Source organism: Zootermopsis nevadensis, unplaced genomic scaffold (assembly GCF_977971745.1).
Source record: "Zootermopsis nevadensis isolate Lab colony 2312 unplaced genomic scaffold, Znev_1.0 Znev_ptg000029l, whole genome shotgun sequence".
NCBI classification, from domain to species: domain Eukaryota; kingdom Metazoa; phylum Arthropoda; class Insecta; order Blattodea; family Termopsidae; genus Zootermopsis; species Zootermopsis nevadensis.
The window spans coordinates 134,441-154,543 of NW_028259161.1; the positions used below are offsets into that span (position 1 = coordinate 134,441).

General features: G+C 40.4%; 3 protein-coding genes across 10 annotated transcripts; 2 read left to right on the plus strand and 1 right to left on the minus strand.

Annotated features, from left to right (window-relative positions):
* Window positions 1-7: 7 nt before the first annotated feature.
* On the plus strand, window positions 8-2,518 carry Gnpnat (glucosamine 6-phosphate N-acetyltransferase). Of its 3 annotated transcripts, none has more exons than XM_022080550.2 (6): window positions 8-164; window positions 376-529; window positions 667-729; window positions 1,142-1,272; window positions 1,952-2,013; window positions 2,086-2,518. In XM_022080550.2, the coding sequence occupies exons 1-6, from the start codon at window positions 144-146 to the stop codon at window positions 2,255-2,257; spliced, it is 603 nt and encodes a 200-aa protein (XP_021936242.1). In that variant the 5' UTR covers window positions 8-143; the 3' UTR covers window positions 2,258-2,518. The 3 variants fall into 3 exon arrangements, with proteins under 3 accessions (XP_021936242.1, XP_021936240.1, XP_021936241.1); XM_022080548.2 differs by having other exon boundaries at window positions 14-164; window positions 351-529; XM_022080549.2 differs by having other exon boundaries at window positions 14-164; window positions 354-529.
* Window positions 926-14,158, minus strand: yata (N-terminal kinase-like protein yata). Of its 4 annotated transcripts, none has more exons than XM_022080521.2 (19): window positions 13,911-14,154; window positions 13,569-13,709; window positions 13,361-13,483; window positions 12,943-13,166; window positions 12,451-12,541; window positions 11,688-12,002; window positions 11,310-11,433; window positions 10,941-11,038; window positions 10,772-10,864; window positions 10,568-10,703; window positions 9,499-9,690; window positions 8,136-8,300; window positions 7,167-7,309; window positions 5,860-5,979; window positions 4,170-4,304; window positions 3,811-3,856; window positions 3,554-3,725; window positions 2,705-2,885; window positions 926-2,145 (listed from the first exon to the last, which is right to left on the minus strand). In XM_022080521.2, the coding sequence occupies exons 1-17, from the start codon at window positions 14,022-14,024 to the stop codon at window positions 3,595-3,597; spliced, it is 2,391 nt and encodes a 796-aa protein (XP_021936213.1). In that variant the 5' UTR covers window positions 14,025-14,154; the 3' UTR covers window positions 926-2,145; window positions 2,705-2,885; window positions 3,554-3,594. The 4 variants fall into 4 exon arrangements, with proteins under 4 accessions (XP_021936213.1, XP_021936215.1, XP_021936214.1 ...); XM_022080523.2 differs by lacking the exon at window positions 926-2,145 and adding an exon at window positions 2,308-2,489; XM_022080522.2 differs by lacking the exon at window positions 926-2,145 and adding an exon at window positions 2,308-2,584.
* A 222-nt stretch (window positions 14,159-14,380) lies between these two features.
* Window positions 14,381-19,080, plus strand: LOC110837902 (3'(2'),5'-bisphosphate nucleotidase 1). 3 transcript variants are annotated; one of them, XM_022080538.2, is made up of 6 exons: window positions 14,381-14,491; window positions 15,334-15,461; window positions 15,885-16,094; window positions 16,180-16,228; window positions 16,306-16,595; window positions 17,265-19,080. In XM_022080538.2, exons 2-6 carry the CDS (start codon window positions 15,342-15,344, stop codon window positions 17,520-17,522), a joined length of 927 nt encoding a protein of 308 aa, XP_021936230.1. In that variant the 5' UTR covers window positions 14,381-14,491; window positions 15,334-15,341; the 3' UTR covers window positions 17,523-19,080. The 3 variants fall into 3 exon arrangements, with proteins under 3 accessions (XP_021936230.1, XP_021936232.1, XP_021936231.1); XM_022080540.2 differs by having other exon boundaries at window positions 14,404-14,534; XM_022080539.2 differs by lacking the exon at window positions 14,381-14,491 and adding an exon at window positions 14,592-14,809.
* The last annotated feature ends 1,023 nt before the right edge of the window (window positions 19,081-20,103 follow it).

The window sequence follows — 20,103 nt, forward strand, 5'->3', positions numbered from 1 at the left end:
TTGGTTACACTGTTTCTTCCACACGTGGGAAAGGAACAGGTTGCGTGGCCGTAGTTCCTGTGAACCGTGTTTCAGGGTATGGTTAGAGATATTCATTGTCTCAGCCCTGAATATCAACGTAACAATTTTTGTGTCAAATTTGTATGATGGGATCCGATGATGAGGTAACAAATACCCCACCTACTTCCAGAACAGTTCAATTTAAGCGGTGCGAAATACTGTTGTTAATGCATACTATATTAAATTGTAGATAAGGAATAGCAGTATCACTAGAATAGAATAGATGTACAGGGGCTCTATGGTAGTGTACTAAATTACTTTTATATTAATTATTGCTGATTTTGTTTTAGCAGTATTTCCATTGTTGGGTTACAGAATGCTGCTTTGAGCAGTGAACCACTGTACAATCCAGACCTGCTCAGGTTAGACTTTTCTCAAATTAAAACAAAGTTTGATCCACCTATTTCTCCAAGTGAACCAGGTGAAGCTCTGATTGTGCGACCTCTGTGCCCAGCAGACTATGACAAAGGTGATGTATATATGTAAATTTGTGGCCTTTATTCATAAATACCTTCCAGACTTGTAGAGATGAAACTTAACTCCCCCCATACAACACTTTTACCTTTCTCAAAACAGAGTCAACAATTATGTTTAGTTTTATTGCAGGCTTTGTCCAGCTGCTTAGCCAGCTCACCAAGGTTGGCAACATCTCCAAGGACCAGTTCCTGAGTACGTAGTGGAATGAGGAAGTTGCATCTCTGAAGGTTGTAACTGTAATTGGCTCTGCCTAACCAAAGTGTCATGCTAGAAATATCACTGTAAATCACCATGCTGTTGGCATCAGGGTCCCCAAACAAGTTGTTCTTTTCAACAATATCTTCTTACTGGTAAAAAGTACCAACCAAGACAAAAGTTTAACCAAGAATTTTTGAAAGTTTTAGTATCTTCCTGATTTATTTGAGCATTTTACAAATGTTTGCCATCCACTAAAACATACAAATTCTTGATTGGTTGGTTAGTGGATGTGAAGTCCAAGTACATCAGTTACTCACAAATGTCAACATATTAAATCAAAATGGGTAATATGTCCATCCCAGTGTTCGGAAGATATGACGGCTCCTTTTAAAATGCATATTTCTAGGGCGTTACACAACAATGAAGGCTTGCCCCAACACTTACTATGTGACTGTGATAGAGGACACACGGAGTAGTCATATTGTGGGGTCTGCTACACTGATTGTGGAACAGAAGTTCATCCACGAGTGTGCAGTGGTAAGTTCCATCCATTAATAAACTGTTAAATATTTGCAGGCTAGCAAGGGAATTCATCCAGAACTATATATGAACTTTTTTTCACAATGAAAATTAGCATTACAGTCATAATGGAAGGATGTTTCAGGATCTAAATATATGGAGGAAACATATGAAGGTCTGCCTCCACTTGGTGGCAGATGCTCACAGGTATGGGTTTAGAGTCTGGTCAGGGTTTGGAAGTAGGTAATGCCCAGATCCTTGTATATCGAACGGATAATCCATCACAAAATTACACCATGCTTGCCTTTGGGACTTCATTTAAGTGGACATCCTGTCATGAAAACAAGGTTATGTATCTGGTCTATGATCCTTCACTAGAACTAGTCCGGTATACAGATGGGTCCAAAGTGGCTGGCTGGTCTGGGACAAGTGTATGTGGGGTGAGAACAGAAAACAGGCTATCCTGCTCACTTGGTATGTGTGCCACAGTATTCTGGGTAGAAACTTTTGTGACTTTTACCCTTGCAGTGGTCTTAGTGCCTAAGACAACTGAAGTTGTCCCTCCTAGTTCAATACCAAGATTGACAGACAGATCAAATTGGGTGACACAGAATCTTCAGATATCTTTCCGAAGGGTAAATTCATTGTGTCGCTTAAGTTTTAATCACTACACAGTAATAAGAATTTCTCTTTGCAGAGAGGGCGCCTGGAGGATGTGGTGGTGAGTGATGACTACCGTGGGAAGCAGCTTGGAAAACTGTGAGTACCCTTACAGTACTTCAAAGTGCAGGTAGAATATGAGATACATGACACATGAAAAGTTTGTTGCAGGATCATCATGACCATCACACTGCTGGCACAGCATCTGAACTGCTACAAGATCACACTTGACTGTAAGGACAGGATGATCCCATTATACACTGGACTTGGATACAAACTTGAACAAGGTGGCTCCAACTACATGCAGATCCGTTTTGACAACAAAAAGCCATTCAAACTTTAATGGAGACGTCACATTCTTCTGCCTTAAACTTCATCACTCAAATTACTGAATTGATTTCAATTAAACTTTGTATTGGAGCTGTACATAAAAAGCTGACAGATTATTTCATATGTCTGCACTTGTTTACAATGTCACTATCTTACAAGAAACTGAGTTTTAACTTCTTAAAAAATGGCTCATTTTATAAATGCACAGATTTCTTCATGATCTGTAACTTTCCTTTATGTAGTGACTACAAATAAAAAGAAATATGTGTCAGTTTGTGCTGCTAGCAACATATTTATAATATGAAGACTCTTGTTCATGCACGTTCCACTTGTGAATGGCCTGCAGAAAGGAACCTCCACATCATTGGAAAAGCCAGTATGTATAATGCTGTCTATTAGAAAAATATTAAATAAAGAAATATACTCATATCAGTCACACATGGTCTGCTCATGGGCTTACCTTGCAGAAAACTGTAGTGTGTATGAAAAACAAATATCAGTGATCCAACAGCAATACGTATATAGTAGTAATATCCTGAAGATTTGTAGGAGCTGAAATCTTGTACCCATGAGGCAGCCAAGCCATTCTTATTTCACTGGGATCAGTTTCATCATGAGACGGACAGCAGATTACGTGCTTTCTGTGAAGAAAGAATTACACAACTACAAACTTCACCAGTAACATATTTTATTCACAACTTTAGAATAACTGGAAAGATCGTGTCAAAACAATGAAGATAAGAAAATGGAGAAATTGTTTTATAACTAGTCAGTCGGATCCAATGAAGTGAAGGGTGACAGCTCAATTCCACATTTTAAGACTGAGGAACATCTTATATTAAATCAGCTGTTAGTTTTGTAGGGAGCCAGGATAGCTCAGTCAGTATAGTGACTAGCTATGGGCTGGAAGACGGCTTCGATCTCCAACGGGGGCAGAGGATTTTTCCTCTAGCCTCTGCGTCCACACTGGCTCTGAGGCCCACCCAGTCTCCTATCCAATAGGTACCGGGGGTAAAGCATGGCTGGAGCATGATGCTGACCACTAACCCCATCTAGTGTCAAGGTCAAGAAAGAGGAGCTATACCTCCACAGTCTGTCAAATATGTTTCCAATACTGTTAACTCTTTGTAACAGTGGTACTATATAGGTTCGACCCAAAGTCAGGTATTTGCAGAAACCAACAAACATATCTCCAACTGCAGTCAGGGTCTGGTGAGGGCCGAAGTGTCCTATATTGAACCAAGGACATCTGGGAAATGTTTTATTCAGGCTGGCTATCCTTTCACTTCCTACAGCATGTATTTTTTACCTGGAAAATCCATTTTGTTTCTAATGTGATCCATGCCCCAGCTACATTTTCTTGGTGCCTAGTTTCATTGGTCCACCGGACAGTTTGGTGGCTCTTCGAGCTTCAAGTTCCTTCTGGCGCTGCACTTTCCGCTCCTCTCGCTTCTTGCGCGCCTCTTCCAATCTGCTTGAGGCTGCAGATAGATTTAACATAAGACTACATGCCACAATTTAATGAAACTACCTAACCAGGATAATTGCATGTTTTCATGTACATACCACCACCAGTCTCCTGGAGAGGCTCCCACTCAGTGTCCTCCCAGCCCTGAAACACACGACACAGGAAAATGGGCCCACCGTTTTTCTCATAAATAATTATCCATTCTCAGGATCAGAAACATGCACAGCATTTCAAAGGTTAAGCCTATCTCTGTCTGGAAGTGGAACCCATAAACTGAAGCCAGTCCTTATCATAAGACACTGCAGTACATACACAACAGTTTGTCATAATAAAGTTATAAGATGTGAGCTACAAGCTGCAGCCTTTGGAACACGACATCAGAGAAAGCACAACACTGCTGTGTGTATCTGTTCTGTTTTATCTACCTTCAATTGCTAATGTCAGACGTGAAAATCACCTGCTTTCGGTTTGCCAACTCCTCCTTGGTGCCATCTCCCCAGTTGTGGCTGGCTACAAACTTCATTCCAGCCGTGTCCTCCACAACAGCAAAGTCTGCTGTTCCCCATCTTTCTCCTGGATCCCTCTCTGCTACCTGAAGGACAAAATATTTTTACATATAGTACTACTTATTTTTACCATGTCATGTCCATGTTTATATCAGCATGCTTTGAAACAACACACTGGCAGATATGAAGGTGAGGAACACACCAAGCAGTTCAGGTGATTATGCTACTATCACTGTATTATATCATCTCTTAAGACATTATTCATCTTATCCCAGAAAGACACAACTACCCCAAGCAATGACAATTTTCTTAAGCAGATGATGGTTATGCAAATCATCAAGAAATTCTCTTACCATGACAATTTCATGTTCAAATTTTGTATCTAGTTCTTTTGCATATACATGTAACTATGAATCCAGAACCATTCTCATACCCTGGTGATGTGGCCGAATTTGCCACCTTCTACACATGGAACCACGAAAGAAAAATATGAGATAAATGGAGGAGCACTTGCCAGAACATGGGTCCCTACCAAGGTAACTGTTCCCTGACTTGAATACAGAAGATGGCTCATTTTAATCCCAAGGATTCCAACACTTCTATTTGTATTTACTGCCATTTAAGCCCTCAGTACATAACAGCATGTAGTAATTTGCAGAAATTTCACAACAAATTTACTTTCTTTCTGTAACAGATGGCATTTTAACAAATATGTACAAGCTGATTTTCAATTATGTTTCTGGTATGTCACTGTTACATTTTATTCTTTCCAAAATATTACATATTTAGTGTTGACAAAAAAAAATTGAACCATGGAAGTGTACAGGATTTTGTGGTACAAGACTCAAATTTCCATTTTTGTGGTCAATGTTTTGGGGACACAGCAGTTAGAGCATTACATTACACACCGATGGGAATATAGGCATTTAGCCCTATATCCTATATCTGAAACCTGTACAGCTCCCTCATGTGGCCCCCATAACAAGATATACAAATTTAAGTGACTTTTTTGGAAAATTACAGCTTTTTTTAAAATAATTTTTACAAATATAATTTCAGTGCAAAAGATAAAATATTTGTGACCTTTGGAGTCTCTCTCTCATGTTTGTTTTTTATACAGCTAAATAAATTACTTTGAAATGTATATGATACAGATAATTAGCAAAATGTAATTGATTTATAATAAATGAATGCCACACCATGAAGATTTCAGAAGGCATGAAGGTAGAGCACCACACATTCTTAGACTCAGCACTACATGGACATAAGTGGTCAGTTTTATGATCTAGCTGCTTTATCTCCAGGGCTGGTCTGGAGGATGGCAAAGAGAAACCCCTTCATCCAGCCTGTAATCACTTATCACACCTCTTACGCTACATGCAGATAAGAGGCTCTTGTGAATGATTTATTGCTGTAAGCCCAACTGTGGCTGTCACTATCTCTGACATTCTTGCCTGACAAATCAACCGGCTACAAAAGGAATAAGAGTCAACAGCTGGGAACAGAGCCACGCTATAAACAAACAACATAGCCATAAAGGGCTTCCTGCATTTCAATACCTGTCATCTGAATCTAATTCACCAAAGTTATTTGTCTGTTTGCTCTGGTAAAGTGCTCATCCCTTTCTCAAGGGTCCAATACCGGGTCTTCCTCCAGACTGCCCCACTCCTCTGTATCCCATCCATCTGTCCCCTTCCTCTCCTTGGTTCCCAGCACGGGACTCTTGGACTCCGATGCTGTACTTGGTGGGCTTGCAGGGGTCTGCAACATTCACCACAGCGAATCTGCAGTCACAGCTGTGAAACATAAATCTGGCAAACCTCGCTCCCCTAATAATTTATATGAAGTAAAGCAAAAAACTATTAATAATTTACCAGCCATTGAAGCAGATCTTCCCAAAGTTGGTAAAATTAAAGGCAGGATATTAAGCAGGCCATGCGTGTTGCAGGTAGTTACACCCAATATTATGAAGAATGAAACTGTAATGACAGTTACTCTGCATGAACGAGTGCCATTTATGAGGTCCTTATCTTCCATAAACATGGACACAACCTTAAGTTTCAATGAATTAATGACAAAGAATTGCCACATCAGCTACTGTATAACTGCAGAAACAACAAATCTTTAAAAATACTTAATAACTAAAATAATGTGTCTGCAAAAGTGTAAGTTTAATGTGTCCACATGCACCAGCCTCAAAACCAGCAGGAGGAATCAAGCAGTGACAGATTTCACTCAGGTTGAGAGAATGTCAGAAGAAGAGGCGGCTTGGTTATTAGATCAAAACTGGACAATGAGTTTCCAAATAATAAAACATACATCTAGGTGTGATGCAAATGTTGATATGAGCAGAGTTTATTCATACATGGTTACTAAAATTCTGTGAGCGATTGGTGCTGCAAGGGTTAACTTACATCCATAAGGATGAGTGGCTAACCACAGTCAGTCAGTCTACGGAATGGCACCACAAATGCTCACTGGTAAAGAAAAAACAAAACCCACAATAATGTGCTCTGTTTTTTGAGACATTCAGAAGTCATCCTTGCTAAATTTTCTGAAAGTGGGGGAGGGGGTCCATTAACAATTCTGAATTGTTCACTGGGGCGAAGACATTACCACAGGATTCACCACCAGACATCAACACAGTTAAGACATTCTTAACCACACTCGAGGCTGGGGTAGGCTGTACTACCACACACTAAAACTTTCATCTGCTTGGTCCTTTAAACACTGGACTGTGTCGGCAGAGCAAATTTAAAATGACAGCTGTGCGGAAACTGTTACATGATCCAAAAGGCAGCTTCTACCATGCAGGACCACATGCTCTTATTCATCGTTGGAACAAGTGCATTGAAAGAAATGGCGACTACACTGAAAAATACACAGCAAATGTTTGCAAGTCTGATGCATCACTTGTGAGGCAGCTTTTCTGCAGTGACAATACTCACATCCATTTCACCCCAGTTCTCTGTGTCCCAAACCTCATCATAGTCAGACACCGACTCAGCTCCCTTACTCTCTTCCTGCTCCAGTGATGTCATTGACGTCACACTCGATGTTGTTGTAGAAATGCTGCTGCTAGATGGTTGCTCTGCCAACATTACAAAGCAATCAATCCATGTAGCAGGCATGGCACAGGACTCCTGTTCCCACTGATTGCGAGATTTTATTTTAGACATATTGCATGCCAGTATTTAAACAGATATTCAATACACTTTATTAAGTTTTCCATCCACACAATTACTGCAACATACTTAAACACTTGAGATAAAGTAAGTGGGAAACTTCATGGTCACTTACAATTGTTATGTTAGTGAAGCAAAATTTATGATGGGCTGGACATGAAACTTGGACTGAAAATGACAGAATTAAGCACAAAATGAATGGAAAATGATCACTTGCAGGACTAAGAGTGAAATGGAAACATAACATCAAGATTTATCTTAGGGGAATGAAGTGGCAGAAGGGAAGGAGATGCGACTGGCTAAGGATTGTGGCCAATGGCAGGCCTTGGTATTAGCAATGTTGAACTGTTGGGTTCTCTTACCAGAATTAGCACTTATATATAATACAACATAAACATCAACTCATTCTATAATCCAGTAAATAAATAAGCATGCATACATTAAACCTTAATGATCCATGGTGGCATTTACAGTCAACATATTTCTCGTCTCTTCATTACAATTGATGTCTCTGTTCATGAAAAGATTCTTGTTTTGATAAAGGTAAAAACAAATGGGAAGCAAATATGTAGGTGTTCAATGTGAGATGATCTAAGTAAAGGTGTTCTGTTGAAATTTCTTGGTAAAAGTGGCGTGAATGCATTTTATTTAACCGGAGGCCTTGACCAATCCACCGACCTGCAAACCGATCATTTAAAAAGCGAGATCTCAGGTTCACCTTACATTACGTACCCAGAGATCCAGGCTTGCTCAGGGTCTTGCTGGTGACAGGCGTTATTGACTTGACAGTATCAGACTGGCTCCGATAAAACTTAGAAGTAACTGCAGTTACAGCCCAGCCTGCCCATGTGGCAGCAGCGTTAGACAGGCTCGGTGTGGCCGTGTGGACATCAGCCTCTGCAGCGAGTAGGATAACAAAACAAGTGGCATAAGTTTTGCTACTCCACTCACCAAACAAACTTCTTGGAGTGGAGTCTTTGAGAAGCTAATAATCTCTCAACTAGTCATCGAACATGAAGGTTCATTACTGTGATTACTACAACATGCCAGTGGAAGTTATTCTGAGCCAAATAAATCAAGCCCACATGTTCACATCCTACTTCCTCAAAAAAGTCTTAATATTAATCCCCTTTCCATGTCTAGCCATTCCAAGTGGATGCTTCCCTTCAGCATTTCTTATATCTTCTACCTTGCTTAATGTGCCGACCATCTTTACCTTTCATTTCATCATCTTAATAACATTCACCAATGGGTATAAATTACAAAGGTGCTAATTATAAAATTTTCTCCAACCTCCTAAACTTCCTCCCTCTTACTTCCAAACAGTCTCCACAGCTTTTTTCTCAAACATCCTCAACATATGTTCTCCCCTTATAAACATACACTAAGTTTTACACCTAAAGAATATAGGTAATATTATAGGTTAGTATATTTTAATCCTAAGATTTTAGACAGGAGATGTGATTGTAAACCAAATGGTAGTAAGCTTTCACTAAATACAATCTGCTATGAATTTCTTCATGAATGTGATGTATCCATGAAGAAAATCAGATCCAATTTATTTACACATTGCTACAAATAGCATAATTTTGGGCACATCCAAAAAGGAAATCACCGAGTCTACGTCACCATCTCACTTCCTTCCCTGCTCTGAAAATCCAAATTGTATAGTAAGAAACCACCTCATAACATCAGGTTGGCATTTGTAACCTGCCAGCACATCAATTATAATGAAGTAATAAAATAAATGAACAACACATTGACAAAATGGCAACAGAAAAACTTCAGAGAACATCGCTGAATTAATAATCTGCCTGCTGATATTTACCCTGATAAAACCAAAACTTAATTTGTATTAGAAATCAAAAGCACAACATATGACAACAGTTCACAATGTTGCCTTTGCATTCTATACCCATCTTATGAAAAAATGGTGATTAAATGTAAGAGTGTGAGTGTGTATAATCATCACACAACACTGTATCAGAGTCGACCAAAAAGAGCCGTCTACAGTTAGGTAACAGTCACAGTGCTCCTCACTGCCATGACATGACACACCCCATTACTCACTCTATACTTGTGCTTCTGCTCTTACCCATGGACTCTCTGAGGCTAGGATCCTCAGAAACTTTCTCCAGCTTTCCAAGAAAGCCCTTGATGGTCCTGAACACATTATCACGCACAGACTTCTCTGAGTCAACTGTGAGCTGGCAGAGCGCAGGCAGAATGCGCACTGCAACCTCAGACAGAAGGAAATACTGCTGCGTAGCAGCCAGTGCTAGCACCCCTGAAGACAATAACACATCATTAATTAGAAGTGGAACCACAGTAAAGTTCATCACTGCAAGACACTGAGTCTGTTCACAAACTCATTTCGAGCCGAAAGTCAACAGTTGCTTTATCGATTACGAAGGAAATGCATCCTAGGCGCGGTATTGAAATGACGAAATAAGCGTCAAAACTCAATTTTTTAAACACTTTATTAGTTTGAGTTGAATCGAGTTCTTTTTAAAAACTGGACTCCACTAGCAATTTCTAACAGTTCGGACATCACTAATTATTTCCAATTCATTACCGTCCAATCACTGTAAAGTCTGAACTACTGACATACCATTTATTAAACAACATATAAACAAATAAATTAATATATTCTCACCTAGAATGTTCTATGACCATGTTTCCAAACTGCTGCTAAATACCTGATTCATCCATCACATGCTCCTTGGATTTAATCACCCTCATAATTTTGAACATATATTTGTTACAGAAGATTTTCAGTCACCCTATTTTTCACCCTTCTTTAATCCAAATATCTTCTCCAGCACCCTCAGTCCATGTAAAGCAAACTTTTGGAATAAACTGGGCATTTCTTAGAAAAGTGTGTAACAATAATGAAATAAAAGAAGTGGAAATAAAGTCTGAAGGTTTCTGGCAATGGTGCATTACAATCTGTATATGATCTTGGTTGGGAACTCCTAAACACTGAATCTTTATTTCTGTTTGTAGTTTAGATGATGGGCAAAGCCTGAAAGACTATTTTTACAGATAAAGTATAGCACTTACAAGATGAAGAAAAAACCAAGGATGTCCACCTGAGAGACAACAAAAATATTTTTTTAGCTATATCTTTGGTAGCTTGGCTAGACGCAAGTGGCACGACTTACCGGCACTGCGGGCCGGAGGAAACGGATCCCGCATGGCACGGATGAACGCAGAGATGAGGACCTTTTGTCGTATCTGAGGATGCAGATGCTGAGCGATCTTGCCCAGACATACAGTAGTGTTGGTCCTGATGCCCCCCTGCAAGCAGAAAGCATACTGATACTGCTCAAGTGACCCTATCCCACCAATTGTTCTGCACTCCTCACCTGCTCATCCTTGGACTGCAGCCTGGCAAAGTGACGCAAAACCTCCACATTCAGATTGTTGTAGTTGAGCTTCGGGGCAAGATGGATCACAGACTGCAACACAACATACATCAGTGTTAGGGGTCTCCTCACCAGCAAGTCAATCATTCTTAGCATAAAGCTCACTTACCTTGACGGTCTGCTCTCGGATGGTCGGATTCGTGTCCATGAAGCCATGTGCCACCTGAGGGAAGATCTGATCGTTCACTGTAGCTGCCTGCAAATGTCCTGCGTAATACAATGACAGACCAATTTTACAAAATATGTCTGCCAACTAACCCTGCCCACTACATACAATATTTGTGGCAGCAGTCCCCAGCCACTCTACGTATGCCTCAATGTCTAATCACAAATTTATCACATTAAATACACCTTACTCATACAACCTCATCGCAGCCTACAATGACAAACTATTTATTTTGTTACATCCATGTATTTTGACCCCAAATCAACAAACTCTCTTTAAAATAACCACACACACTAGTCCTTCACTACTCACCTATGAAGTGCTCAAGCTGCTGCAGGAGTCGTATCCGTGTGGCCCTGTCTGTGGATGCAAACAATTTCACAACACACGGCACTATCTTCTTCTGATAGTCTGGCTCGTCCAGCAGCCGCCCAAGCTGTAACAGTGAGAAAAGACAATTTGTCATTAGCAAGGAGAAGTGGTCAGTAGACTTCAGTAAAGTTACATACTTTGGATCTCAAGTACAGTGACACACTTTCATTTAAATCCCAATCTAAAAGAAAATTTCAAATTGTAAAACTGCACTTATTACAAAATTAATAGTTAATATTAGAAATATACTAGTAACAATAACTGACAACACTAGATCATTAACACTTGGTTTACAGGTCCAAGCTAGGCAAGTCCCACCTTGAACATGGGCATGAGGACAGCAGACCCTGCATCACCATATTCAAATGCAGTGATGAGTTGTGGCAGTATCTTATGGCGACACACATTTTCTGGGAAGTTGTCCAGCTGGGATGTGATGGCACTAAAAAAACGGTTCTTCTCTCCTTTTTCCTTGATTTGGATCTCCTCTAGGAAAAGCAGAGCATCCACCAAGTCATTCTTGAAGTAACCCCCCAGCTTGCGACAGCGTGTGATGATGTCTGCTGGGTTTGGTCGGGATGATGGATTTGCACCAACCAACTCACAATATACTGCACTCAACTGCTTTGGGATCTGCAATACAACAGCGTGGAAAACTTTCAGGCATGATAAGCTGGGGTAGCTCAGTCAGTATAGTGACTGGCTATGGACGACCAGCAGGGTTCGATCCCCGGCAGAAGCAGGATTTTTCCTCTAGCTTCTGCATCCAGATTGGCTCTGGGGCCTAAACAGTCTCCTATCCAACGGGACGGGGTTCCTTTCCCGGGGGAAAGTGCAGCTGGGACATGAAGCTGACTGCTCACCCCATCTAGTGCGAGGGTTATGAATGAGTAGGAGCTATACCATGTCCCCCCCCCCCCCCCCAAGTGGGACAGCTTTTTTCTTTATCAGCCATCATGTTCGGTGTTTACAGCAAATGCTTTCAGTAGTAACAATTACGGAAAAGAATTAAGATTAATCAAATCTAAAATTTCATCAGTAACATTACAATAATGAATGAATTTTTCAAACTTCTCATTACATTTTCCAAGTCTTTCAATGCAGTCTGTTGAGAAAGCAGCCCATTAAAAGCTTCCCAGATGAGGCAGCCAAGACCCCACATGTCTGTGGAACTGAAACAAAGGCAAAAGACAAATGTTTCATAAGCTCCACATTTCACTCTCAGACAAGAACTTATCACGCAACAAATTAATCTTCTGAAGTGCCAAACCCCATAAAATCAACAATTGCTCATTTTTTTCTGTTATATAGTGCCAGAGTAGATTTTTATTGACCTTCTGCAAACAATGTTCAGACTTCCTTACTAATTCTGGGAAGGTAAATAGTTCACAGATGTGAACACCCCCCCTCCCCCCGGCTCCATATGATAGAATGAGTAGTAAAGAAGATTATTAGTAGTGAGGGCACAAAAGTAGATAGTTACAACCTACTTGAAGCTTCTGTCAAAACCCCACCCAAGTAGGTCTAGCATAACATTAAAACCAGTCACTATTCAGGCTGGTGATTATAGTACCATTTTGTAACAAGCCGCTGCTTGCTGGGGTCAGACTTTTCAGGGGGGTCGTACTTCTCCAATGCAGGCAGGATCTTGATTGGAAGGCCTGTACCCTCACTGGCTCCTGCCACATATTCAACTCCTCCCAACTTCCACTCCCCTGCTACATTGACAAACACAGACGACAGGCACACATTGTTGTGTCGCAGGTTGCCATCATTGTTTAGGAAACTGAGAGCACGCTGTAAATGAGGTTACAATTCTCATAGATTTTTCTCAAGTACCACAAATTCTTCTTCAATGTATCATTAACTTAGACCTTTGTTCATGCAAAGTAGAAATGGCTCTAATCAAACTACACAGAACATCTAAACTACATCATTCCCTCAAACAAAATACTGATAATGAAGGGAAATATACAGACTAAGGAACTTACAGTGATCTGAAATATACCCCATGCAAGATAGAGTTCTCGCTGGTGACCTTCTTTAGACAACTGTGTTATGTGTGTTTCCAAAGGTTCTACATACTCTGTTGCCAAGTACAGAATCTTCTCAGACTGGAAATTCAAACAATAAACATATAATGTGAGTACAAGCGCAACACTTCACATTACATTGAAGCAAACTTGGTTCATTTCTTACTTCAAAGCTGTCCAAGTATGTAAGAATGCTCGGATGTCGTAATGTCTTCAATCTCTTTACAGCAGTTTTTCCTACGTCAAATTGAGTTTCACTGCCGTTCTTTATATCAAAAACAAATATTGACACTTCTTCTCCCGACCCCTATAACAGAAGAAAAAGAAATGTTTAATATTTTTAGGAAATCTAATTTCTTAAATACCTGTTTCAAATGTATTAAACTGACTTTTTTTTCTTTTGCTGTTGATTGGTGTAACTCGACCACTTCAAGTTATTATTATTGCAAATTTTACTACTATTATTATTACTAATTTTGTAGCAAGCAAGAGAACAGTAAATACATACCTTCTTCTTTCCCTTGTGCAAGCTCCATACACTTTTATCTTCAAGACCTGGAACGGGTTCCCCAATATCATAGGGAAAGTCCTTTGATGGATCACGTGAAAAGAAAGACCACATCACGAAATAAATTCAAATTGCATTTCTCAACCTTAAATTCATACTAAATGCTAGCAAACACCATGGAAACCACTGCACTTGTCAGACTTCTGCTGAGGCTCGTATGTCAGCCACCATACGAGTTAGTTACGTGTACGTGGACTACAAAATGAAATAAAGTAATGTAGAATATCCCAATTAGGTTGAACACAACATTAATTTTAAGAATAATTTCTAGCTATAAATACAAAATAAATATTATATTATTTAATTTTAAACAAATATCATTATTACATATCCACTTTGTCGGATAGATAACGTCGATAAAGTCAGGTAAATTTATTGTGATTGGCAGCCATGATGTTGCAAGTAATAAATGAATTAGCCAAAAATAAGAGCGAGTTTATGTTTGCCACTCGAAACAAGTACATAACACCAAACGCAAGAAAAACATCGATTTAATTTTAAAAAAATTGACGGACGAAGAGGTGAGAAACTTGAGATGAAATGTAATTAAGCCATGGTAAAGAGGTGGGTCATTTATGTAGAACAATCCGTGTAAAACGTAAAACCAAACTATGAGATTTGTGGTTCTCACGGCCAAGATGTCGGCCTTGGTCTTCTAGCTTGCAACGCCGTTATGGGCTTGCAGATACCAATGTTTCGGAGAACACAAGTCTGTCCACCGTCAGACACCTACACGATCTCACGTCTTTACAACCCGAAAGGGCAACATCATAACCGCCGTGAGAACATCAAATCTCACATGTTGGTGTTTTCCTGATTTTTAACGCCGTGGACTTGTGGTAGGTATTTGTGTTTCGCAGGAAACTACTGCCGGGATCGGAGCTGTTGTACACTGCCCAAGTAGACAGGCTTGTTATTATTAAGTTCTAACACATTTAAAATTACATTAACTACATTCATATGGCTCTGTATGTAAACATTACATTTAGAAACATTTTCTACATCTTCTGGTCAGGAGGCTATAACCCAACTTTTCTACATGGAAGTCATTTAGAACTGACACTAGACTTGTTACAAGGTTATCCTGTGTGATGGCTTCTCTGTATGCTTTAAAATTCCATACATTTGGATATTTATGGATGATAAATTAATGAACTGGCATATGGCCTAGTTTAGCATTCAGAAGAAACCACATTCATAGTGTATGTAACATGAGAGTGATTATGCAACTAACTATACAGACAGTAAAATGTACAAATAATGACAAGCCAAACCATGGCCTTGAAAGACAGTAGCGGGGTATGGTGAAGGCCATGACAATAGAACAGTTACATTTCAAGGTCTGCCTGCCATTCTGTTGCAGACATCAAGATGGCACAGAATGCACCGCTAATCTTACGTCTTGTAGCATCATCAATCACAGCTGTGAACCGAGCAGGAAAAATCATACGAGATGTCATGAGCCAGGGAGACTTGGGAATTGTGGAGAAGGTATGAATAAACCTGCATGTTGTGAGAATAATAAAGTCTCAGTACATAAATACTGCCCATATTGAAGTAGGTCTGTAACTGGTACAGCTGGTGTGGTTCAGATGGAGATGGAACAAATGCATATAAACTGTTTCTTTGGGGGGGGGGATATTAAAATGGATCTTAATGTAATAGGATTGAATTGGATGAGGACTGTGTTGAAACTTCAAGTTCCATTGCCATAGTTTGTCACCTTTACCATTTTCCCTGCATTGCCCTTGCTGCTTGCTCTTCATAAACTTGCTGTAACATGTTGTAAATGTTGACAAGATTTTCCTCTTACTTCCCTAAGATAACCACAAAACAAGCAGAATCTCACCAGTTGTTTTACATCTATCACGTGATCCAACATATGCGACTTCATTTTTGACACTTGTGCTGTAGGGCAAGAACGACTTGCAGACAGAAGCTGATCGTTCAGCTCAGCGCTGCATTGTTACATCACTGTCACGCCAGTTTCCATCTGTGACCATCATTGGGGAGGAGGGCCCTTCTAACTGTGAAGTTCCATCAGACTGGGTGGTGACTGATAGTGACCCACAGGTCTTGCAGCTTCAGTGTCCCGAAGAGCTAGGGAGTGTGCTAGACCATGAGGTGAGTGGTCTCAGTCTGCCAGTCCACATGTAATTGGTTTTTGATCAGAGCTCTCCCTTTCTCATCTAGTGTAAACTGTTTGCAGGTGGTGGTATGGGTGGACCCACTGGATGGAACGTCAGAATACACTCAAGGTACAAAACTTGACACAAATTGTACAGAGTACTGGCATTCCTGAGTCACTGCTGGTACTAATGGTGTGGTGTTGCAGGACTGCTGGACCATGTGACAGTACTGGTAGGCATTGCAGTGGGTGGCAGAGCAATCGGAGGCGTGATCCATCAGCCGTACTACAACTACGAGACAGTGAACGGTGATGACATGGGGCGCACACTTTGGGGTATAAGTGGGATTGGAACTGGAGGTTTTGAACCACAGTTGCCTCCAGAAGGGAGGAGAATCATCACCACGACAAGGTCTCACTCAAATTCAGTGGTGCAGGCCGCTCTCGATGCTCTGCATCCGGACGAGATCCTTAGAGTAGGAGGTGCAGGGCACAAGGTAAAGATCCAACAAACATCTGAGTCATTCATGCACTACTACAAATACTTATACTGTGAAATCCAAATAACATGAATATTTATGCTTTAACTGAGTTTATGGAGAGCAAATAGGTGTTCAGTACGTTGTGGTTACGGACATATGAAAGTAAAACGAAGGTATGAAATAGACTGCAAACACAGGTGTCACCTCATGCATAATGAATAACAGAAATTCTCTTGCCTGTCATACTGAGTTTAGAACCAGTTCGCAATGAAAAAGGATTCATGTTGAATGGGATGCCCCGTTTACTAAATCCCTGACTTCAGTGGTTCCATTATTTCAGCTGTGTGTGTGGGAGTTAACACTTTCACCAGTACATGTACGGTGTTGCTTGTATACTGATGCCAAATTTCACTCTCCGAGTAAGGACAATGGTATAATTATACAGATTGTTTTCACTACCATCCCTTAGCAATGTGACCATGTATTTCATCTCACTAGTCTATCTGGGCTTTGATTTTGAAAATTGAATTAAGGAAGGGTGTATTTTAATTATCATCTGTGGTTCTGGCATAAATGTTCATCTTTTCATCATCAAATTCTCATTCTCCGATAGCATTTTGCCATAAAAATGTGCATTTTTCCATATGGCCCTAGAAATTACCTTGCATGTGCCTGTGTGTGTAGGTGATGCTGCTCATGGAGGGGAAGGCGCATGCGTATGTTTTTGCGAGTCCTGGCTGCAAACGCTGGGATACATGTGCTCCAGAAGCAGTTCTGGTTGCTATGGGCGGTCATCTCACTGACATGCATGGGAACAGCTATTGCTATAACAAAGACACGCCTCATCAGAACACAGGCGGTGTTCTTGCCACAGCAAAGGGGGAGGATCACAGCTGGTACCTGAGGAACCTGCCCGACACTATTCGTCAAACTCTTGTCTAAATCCTACATGGTTGCTGTGCTCCTTCAAAAGTTGTTTCTGTATTGAGCAGGTCTCTATTCCCTATTATTGTGCCATAATTTTATTGTGACTATATGATGTATGGGTTATGCTGGATTTCTTGGCAGCACGGTGCGAAGTGAAGATGACTGTCTTCGGGGTTGTTGCACCATGTAGTCTTGTAATATGCTGATCCTTCAGAGTGCTTGCAACCTCCCTCATCGCCCTGACGATGGAGGCAGCAAGCACCTATGAAATGTCAGTTAACTTGTACCGAGCTACACGGCGCAACAGCCCAGAGGACAGCCATCTTCATACTTGCTGCCATGAGAACCTCCAATCTCAGTGTGAAGTGGTTCAGTTTTTTGGTACACAGTAGGATGAGTGGCTGCACCCTGTTTAAGATGCTACCCTAGCATATGACTGCAGGGACTGAGTGTATGAAGCATGAGTGTTGGTACATTCAGTGCTCAAGTCTTCCTTGACTTGCACTGGGGAGTATCCTTGTGTCAGGAGGTCTCTTCCTTTCCAGGAATGGAAATTTAAAATAAAATATTTGATCAATTGATTCCTTAAAGTCAGTTTTTGGAACAAATCAACAATTATACATTTTAAAATTATTTGTTGTCAGGACTTTTTCCATCGTCTGTTTTTTAAAATTCCTGACAACAAGTAATTTTAGGTGTAAACTACCGTCGTCAAAACCCTTTAGAATTGAATTATACATTTTGTTGCTATAGGATTGTGCAGCTACTTATGAACTACAAAAATAAACCACAGCTCTGCAGAAGACAGCCAGGACAAGAAGTATCAGTAGATAAATGTGTTTTACCGAAGGTGACACAGACAATTGTAATAAGAAAATAGTCTTCTGGATTGTAGGGCTGTAACTTCTACCAGACTATACGGTGCTACAACCCAGAAGACAGCCATCTTCAGGCTCACTGCCATGAAAACCTCAAATCCTACTCAACAACAAATTTCTCTGAGAACAGTGGGAGCGATGCAAGACATCTCCCGGAAGTGCAAATTGATTTAGTTTCTTGGTTCGTCAATCAGACTCAAGCACAGGACCTCCCAAACATGAACCATTTGTGTAAGTACAGTCCTACTGTCACTGCAAGCAGTGTTGCAATATTTCCTTCATTATGTGAATGTATGTGTGGATGAACTTACGCTGACAGCGCACAAAATGCCTACCACGTAATGTGGAGGTCTGAGGTATATTTGATCAAATATGGTGTGATAGTGTTTTATATCATTGTTATTGTGGTACATGGTGACATTCCATTGTCTGTCATTAGTTCGAATCTCAGCAGGGTTGCCACCCTGGCACAGTTAACGTTTCCTCCACCTTGCACACTAGACCATTACTCTGATGTATAAACATTTGAAAGTTTTCCCATTTGTGTTGTCACATGTATCTAAGAAGATGGCAGCTTTTTGTTTCCTAGCAGCATCAGGATGTGTTGAAGAAATGTACAGTTTCTGTTGGTATAGAAGTGACACATGTAGTTGATACAGATACTTGTCAATAAAGAATTTGAGCTCCCCTGGTTATTCTCAATGTCAGCATTTACACCATCTCCCTGCATACTCAACGCTTGCCAATCCTTCGAAGTAGTGCAGGTAGTCTAGCTTGCTGCAGCCTCACTAACAGCAATCTTCACAAGGCCAATGCAGTAGATTCCCCGAGTCTCAAGTATCACATTATTTTCCCACATTCGTGCGGTGTTATTTGTTCTCCAAAACTTTATCTGAAATGTTAACCTTGTGCTCCTAGTCTTAAACATCGCTGAATTTCTGTACTTCATATCTGTATTAAATGTTTTGTTCCTTGCTCACATATGAAAGCTTTCTCTTAACCTTTGCATTTCATAACACATCATTAAGTAAAAAAGAAACACTACACTCATTGCCCTGATGACGGAGGCAGCAAGGACCTCTGAAACGTTGGTAAACTTCTACCAGACTACACACTGCAACAACTCAGAAGACAGCCATCTTCAGAAAACAGTATAGCAGCACAGAAGTAGAATATGAGAATAATTAGGTTGTGAAATGTGAACACATTTTGAACTTGCGGAGGCAGCATTAACACGTTGTTGATTAGCAGAATGGGTGCGGTTTGTTTTCAGTAAGACTTTCAGGCCATGGATTCTTGGTTAAATTGCATATGGTGGATGAGCCACATAATAGGTCATAAACAATGTTTTAAACAGCATATACAATAACCGAGTTTTGTAAAAATCGGGCAGATATTTTGGTCCCTGTCACGTGTGCATGGATGCACATGAAAAAAAAAGTGGATTTTAAAACTCGCCCGTACTATAAAAAGTACGCAGCACCACTAATTTCAAAGCTGAAGTGTGCTGATTCCTGAGCAAATTCAACTGACTGGACATCACCAAATCCCACTCCTTTAAGATCCATTCTAGACAGACCCTTCAATGCGTCTTTCAAGAGATTTTCACCACTGCCCTTTACAAGAAAAACACACGCGGTGATTTTCGCGTAATCAAAAGAACGCCTCAATGAAATAGTTGCATAACGGACTCACTTTGCCGTGACGTAGGGATGACG